Source organism: Neopelma chrysocephalum, unplaced genomic scaffold (genome assembly GCF_003984885.1).
Source record: "Neopelma chrysocephalum unplaced genomic scaffold, ASM398488v2 Primary Assembly neopelma1_184061, whole genome shotgun sequence".
Lineage (NCBI taxonomy): Eukaryota > Metazoa > Chordata > Aves > Passeriformes > Pipridae > Neopelma > Neopelma chrysocephalum.
This window is the reverse complement of record NW_020938367.1, coordinates 1-6,035: the sequence shown is the minus strand read 5'-3', so window position 1 is coordinate 6,035 and position 6,035 is coordinate 1. Positions and strand designations below refer to the sequence as shown.

The window sequence follows — 6,035 nt, the reverse complement described above, 5'->3', positions numbered from 1 at the left end:
GCTGTGCTGGTTCAGACAATCCCCCACTCCCACCCTGCCCAGCTCAGTGAGGTTCCCAGTCAACGTGTCCCAGTGTTTTAAAGTCACAGAATCATAGAATGGATGGATGAATAGTGTGGAAGACGATAAACTCCTCCAGAGCTCATATAAGTGGGTGAGTAGGGAAGAGAAACATCCTTTTACTACCAAGCCAGTGCATGAGCCTTGTTAGACACCAACCAGCCATGTTCAAGACCCTCAGGATGTGAGTCAGTAGAAAACCAGGCTTGGTTACTACAGAGTGGGGCCTCTCTGGGGCCACCAGCCTTGAGCAGCCCCTGTCAGGTGTCGGTGTGTGGCTCCTGTCCCTGTGCAGAGGGTCCCCGGGGTGTGGTGGACGGGCTGTTCCTGCATTCCACACACACTTACCTAATGCCGGCTGGACAGGAGTGTGTCAGCTCCAGGGTGGGGCTTGGGCCTTGCACTGCTAATCCTGATGCTTCAGACATTGGCTCCAGACAGAGCTGTCGGAGCAGGTTTCAAGTTGAGAGATGTCCCTGCACCCCTTTGGCAACAGCTGCCCTGCCCTTGCTGATGCATCAGCTGTTACTCACGTTTCCCCACAAGTCACATGCCCTGGCGGTGATTCCTCCAGGGCTGTTTGCTCTTCCCCACAAGCTCTGGGTATCCCATTTTCCTTTATCCTTGTTGCCACACTACCTCCTGCGAGACCTAGCCAGGATATTGTAAGGCCAGGGGCTACGTGGAGCCTGGCCCTGCATCTACATCATGTTTGCAGAGACCAGCACCTGCACTGGTCCAGTGGAAGGTGTCCCTGTCCACGGCAGGGGGTTGGAATGAGATGAGCTTTAAGGTCACTCTTCCAATCCAAACCATTCTGGGATTGTGGGATTCTCAGCACTCCCTTGTTCCTCATCAGCCAGGCCATGGTGAGCTGGCCAGCAGGAGCTGGGGCTTGTGTTGATCCCTTCTGGATGTTTCTCCAGGTCTATGGAGTTACAACAGCAAGGCTGTTGAGGTGTCTCCATCGTGAGACAGATTTGCCTTAGCAATAAATGGGAACCTCTGGTTTGACCAGCTGGGTTGGAGCCTGGTGAGATGTTGGCCTCAAACCCTGCTTGCAGGAACTGTTGGGGTATTGAGGGTATGGCAGACCCCAGACCTAAGGGAGGAGAAGGTAATACAGAGAGGTCAGAGATTTGAGGGGCAGTAGGAGAGCTGTGGTGGTGAGAGAGGTGATCAGTGTGGCCCAGAACAAGAGGAAAAATGGCAAAGCACTGTCTGGGGAGCCGGGAGGGGAGAGGGGGAGGCAGAGCCGGCAGCGTGTGATTAACTTGGCTGTGCTGACCAGAGCTGCCCACCCGCTGATCCTCTCTAACAGCCTGTGATCCCAGAGGAGCCCCTGGAGCCGAGCCGGGCGGTTGCACAATCACAGATGGGGAACCGAGGCTGCAGCAGCCGGGGGGGGCTCTGCCAGACAGGCCCCGTGCTGGGGGCTCCGGGACCCCCGATGTTGGGCCCTCCAGGTGCCTGGAGGAGGGAGCAGAGCCTGTCCCTGCACAGCCAATGGTCTGGTTATTCCAGCCAGCCCGGATTTTTATTATTCCAGCCCTGAGCCCGGTTCAGGAAAGGGGCATCAACCCTCTGCTTACCCCTCATTCCCAGCCCTGGGAGCCCGTTCCTCAGCTGCCCATTGCTGTCCCCCCAACACAGACCTGGGGCTGGACGAGGTGGGCTCTGACCCTGCCTGGGGAGTTCCTGTGCTGCAAACTGCTCTCAGCAGTTGCATCTTGTTGCCTTCATTTCTAACGCAGCTGCATTCCAGGGACGGGGGAGGACCCGGGTGAAAACACGGGTTTGCTGGCTGCTGTGGGATTATTGTTATAGACTGGGAGAAAAGGGACAGGAGGTAGAAGAGAGGACCCGTAAGTGAGGGCTCAGGGAATGGCTGGGGTTTGGAGCAGCAGAGGCTTGGATGAAGAATGCTGATCCAGGGATTAGGATTCAGGCACAGGGTCTGTCCCAGGGAGTGGACCCCGCGTGTTCGCTGGCACCGGCCACGGTGCTGCCTCTCCATCCAGGCTGATATGTGAGATGGGTGTGTTCTGCATGGCTCCAAAACTCTAATAAATACATTTCCTCCCCAATCTTGAAGCTGTTGGGTGTTCCTTGCTTTTGGGAGGTGCTTTAAATGTGACTGCCAGAGCCGTGGGCTGCTTAGAGCAGAAGCCGATTGCACGATGCTGAGCTCGGGTCTTCCTCCTGTTTTTCTGGTGCTCACGGTGCTGGAGCTGAGCTGGTCCCTGAGTGACGAAGAAAAGAAGATAATCCTGGATGAGCACAATAGATACCGCTCCCAGGTCTCTCCTCCTGCCAGGGCTATGATGAAGTTGGTAAGTGGCTTTTCTTGCAGAGGAATCTCGGGGTGTTTGTGTGCTGCAAGCCTTGATCTCAATGCTGGGAGGGATCAGGGGGTTCCTTAGGGGAGGCAGAACAATTGTCATGTAGGGTTACAAGGAGGTGTCAGTGGGGGGTTCCCTAAATTGGCTCTAAAGAGATGAGTTTCCTTCAACTATAGACTTGTCTTTGATAATTTCTGGAATTTTTTAAGTGTGATCTGAGTCCCCTGATGCTCTGCATGAGAGTGGTGCAGCTTTTGCTCATCTGGATGTGCTGGAGTTCCTTGTGATGAGGAGGAAGGGCAAGTGAGACCTTGCCATGAGCAGGTGCCATGAGCTGGAGACGTTGCCATGGCCATTTGCAGGAGCTGGAGGGGGAATCCTGCTGTGTGGGGCATCATCTGGTGCTTTGTATTTGCCTTTGCATTTGAAGAAGCTTTTATCTATAGGAGGGACCATCAACTTCAAACGTCAGTCAGGTTTTTCAGGGATTTGGGCTGTTCATCACATTCCTAATCCTCACCATGACTTGGTGAAGGTGAGGGATCTCCTATTTGCTCCAGAAAACCAAATCATGTCCCACAGCACCTGTGGCTGCAGTGGAAGGGAAAATGAGCTCTGGAGCTGGTGCTACTTTTTGTCTTCTTTGGGCTCCTGATTTGAGTAACTCCTGCACTAGGTGATTTTTCCTCACTCTTTGCAAATCACGTGGAGAAGGACAACTGTTTACCATGGATAATTGGAGTCCTTTCCTCTTTGGGTCCCCCTGCGCTTGGAGGAGACCTCCCTGTCTGGCCCAAAGGTTGCCCAAGTGGAGTAAAACCTTTGTGGGCTGGTAAATGGGAGCAAAAAGCTAAATTCAGGGAGAGGAGGTCTGACTATGGCTTCAAACTCAATGGGGACAGAGCCAGAATATTAAGGACCATAATCCTGCGGAACCCACCAGAGCCAGGCACAGAAAACTTGGAGTATCAGGGCTTTGGAGCCAAAGTCTTAGAGAAAACCTGAGGAAAAGGATCTCTCAGGGTCTTTAAGTCAGTGCAATTCCAAACCTGTGACAGCTGCTCCCTGCTGAGGCTTTGATTGCAGACCCTGTGCTTTGAGATGCTCCCTCAGCAGAGCTGCTCTGCCTCTGCCTAAACACCCCGGACTCGCTCGTGGTCTGGAGCCAAACCCTTGGGGGTTGGTTTTCTTTGAAGCACAGCAAATGTTTAGCTTACAGAAGCCCTGACAATTCTTTGGTAGAGGTTTTCCATGAGAACCATCCCTGCCTCCCTCCCGGGGCATTTTCCTGGGCTGCCTTTGCCCCCAGGTTCACCTGCTGGCACCGCACCGGGCTGAGGTCACCCCGCGCTTCCTTCTGGGACACGGTCTGGTTGCCGTGGAAATGTTTAGGCACTGGGGGGGATATGCAGCCTAAAGCCAATTTCGTTTTTAATGAGGCAAATCTGCAGGTGCAAGTCGCCAGTTTACGGAGCCCAGCTCGGTGCCAGAGGGAGGGGGGTGTGCGCTCCCCACACTGGGTCCCCAGCCGCCGCTCTCAGCCTGGCTGGGGCCGTGGTGGGAGGTGATCCAACACCCCCTGTCCCCATCCAGGTGCTTCCTTCCCTCCCAGTGCCCTCAACACCCCGATGGTGACATGCCCTGCATCAGGGCCACGCTCTGTCCCCCTTTGGATCCAGCCCTGGCTCCGGCTGGGAAGGTCCCCCCTTAGGACCCCCTGTTTGCTGGGCTGCCTTCCAGCACAAAGCTGCTCCTCCATCAAATGGCTCAGGGATGGTCCAAACAGCTGCGGTGTAGGATTCCTCGTGTGCATCCCTGCAGGGAGACCTCTCCTCCTCCTCCTCCTCCTCCTCCTTCTCCTGCATATCAATGTGGCCGGGGGGCTCAGCTGGTGGCGGGGCCGCTGCCGCTCCGGAGGGGGCTCCTGGCAGGCGCCCAGCCGGGAACGTCTCGGATCCAGGCAAACACATGACGTTTCCCAGGAGCGTGTGTGCCTGGGTTTTGTACAGCTTGTAGGGGAGATGTGTCCTGCTCTCCTCCCACCCCACCCTGGGCAGGGAGGGACATCCCCAGGCCCCCTCTGGCGTGACCCGGGGTGGGTTTCCTCCCTTCCTCCACCCGACTTCACGGTGTCTCCTCGCTGAGCTGAGGATGCTCCGTGATGATGTTGGATGTGCTTCAGGAGAGGCTGTGAGGGTCGTGCTGATGCACTGACCTTCTCCTGTTTGACCTGTAAGCCAAGGTTTGGTTTGTGCTGGGTCTGACCATGGAGCTCCCCTCCCCTGAGGACTGTGTTGGGTAGCACTGGGAGCCTGGTGTCCATCTCTCTGTGCTGATGCCAAGCTGCTTTCAGACCTGGGACAAGGAGCTGGAGAACCTTGCTCAATCCTACGCAGAGAAGTGCATCTGGGACCACAACAAGGAGAGGGGCCGACGGGGGGAAAACCTCTTTGCCATGGCCCCAATGCTGGAACTAGAATTTGCTGTGGAAGACTGGAACGGGGAGGAGAAATTCTACAACTTGACAACATCCACGTGTGTCCCTGGGCAGATGTGTGGCCACTACACCCAGGTACCAGCTGCTGGAGGGGAGGGATGGCTGCTCAGCAGAGCTGGGTGCCAGCTTGTCTTGGGCAGAGAGATGAATTTTCTTCACAGCTTGGGTGGGTGCAAGGAGGAGCAGAGATGGTGGTGGATCCTGAATGCCAAAGCAACGTGGGGATGTGGGATCTGGGGCACACACTAAGATTGGTGTAGTCACAGAGCAGCCTTCAAAGCCAGGGGATAGATTGCTTTCACCCACTCCCCTCACCTTCACCCTGGTCTTTGCCTTAGGTGGTCTGGTCAGACACAAAACAGATTGGCTGCGGGGCAAAGTTCTGTGAGAAGATCGAAGGAATCGAAACAGAGAACATGCACCTGCTGGTTTGCAACTATTATCCCGCGTAAGTCCCGGGCCTGGCGTGGCTTGGTGCATCTCTGTGGGGTTTCTGTGCTGGAAATGTCCTTCCTCCTGTCCTGATATCAGAGCAGGGTTGGCCTTGGTCAGAAATAGAAGCAAAGCAGTTCCAAGGAAGGCCTTTGTTCTAAGGGAGGTGAAGGATCTGGTCCATGGAGCTGTGTCCCCTGGCTTGAGCAGCCTTGGGCTCAGGCTGTTGAGTAAATGGCACTGACAGTCCATGGCAGGAGACCATGACCTGCTTTTTACATTAATCCTGAGTTTTGCCTTGGCTGGGATATCCCAGCTGAATCAGACCCCTCTTCAGGGTGGGTGTTTGCCTTTTCCTCACGCCTTCTTTTTCTTGGCATCTTCTGCTTCCAGGGGTAATGTGAAAGGGAAAAAGCCCTACTGGGAAGGACCCCCGTGTTCGATGTGTCCCACAGGCACAGTCTGTGTGAACAACCTGTGTGGTGAGTGAGCGAAGCCGCGCGTGTCCCTTGAGGGGCTGTTGGGACTGAACCCCCTGGGTTGGGGTCCAAGCTCTGAACCCTCCTGGAGTTTTCAGGAAGCCCTGGGCCAGCAGGTCCAAGGCTGGACTATGAGAGCTCAGGAGCAATGGCTGCTCCTAAGAGAGGTCAGCTGCCTCAGGAAGAGGAGAATTGGACAAGGGCCTTGTATCCCCTTAGGCAGCA

General features: G+C 55.5%; 1 protein-coding gene across 1 annotated transcript; it reads left to right on the top strand.

Annotated features, from left to right (window-relative positions):
* The first annotated feature begins 2,160 nt into the window (after positions 1–2,160).
* Positions 2,161–6,001, top strand: LOC113962635 (peptidase inhibitor 16-like). Its single transcript, XM_027673388.1, has 4 exons — positions 2,161–2,393; positions 4,756–4,974; positions 5,238–5,347; positions 5,725–6,001. Exons 1-4 carry the CDS (start codon positions 2,241–2,243, stop codon positions 5,819–5,821), a joined length of 579 nt encoding a protein of 192 aa, XP_027529189.1. The 5' UTR covers positions 2,161–2,240; the 3' UTR covers positions 5,822–6,001.
* The last annotated feature ends 34 nt before the right edge of the window (positions 6,002–6,035 follow it).

Coding starts and splice junctions, on each gene's coding strand:
- LOC113962635 (XM_027673388.1), top strand. CDS start 2,241: ATGCTGAGCTCGGGTCTTCCTCCTGTTTTTCTGGTGCTCACGGTGCTG. Junction 4,975..5,237: donor TGTGTGGCCACTACACCCAG/GTACCAGCTGCT, acceptor TCTTTGCCTTAG/GTGGTCTGGTCAGACACAAA. Junction 5,348..5,724: donor GTTTGCAACTATTATCCCGC/GTAAGTCCCGGG, acceptor TTCTGCTTCCAG/GGGTAATGTGAAAGGGAAAA.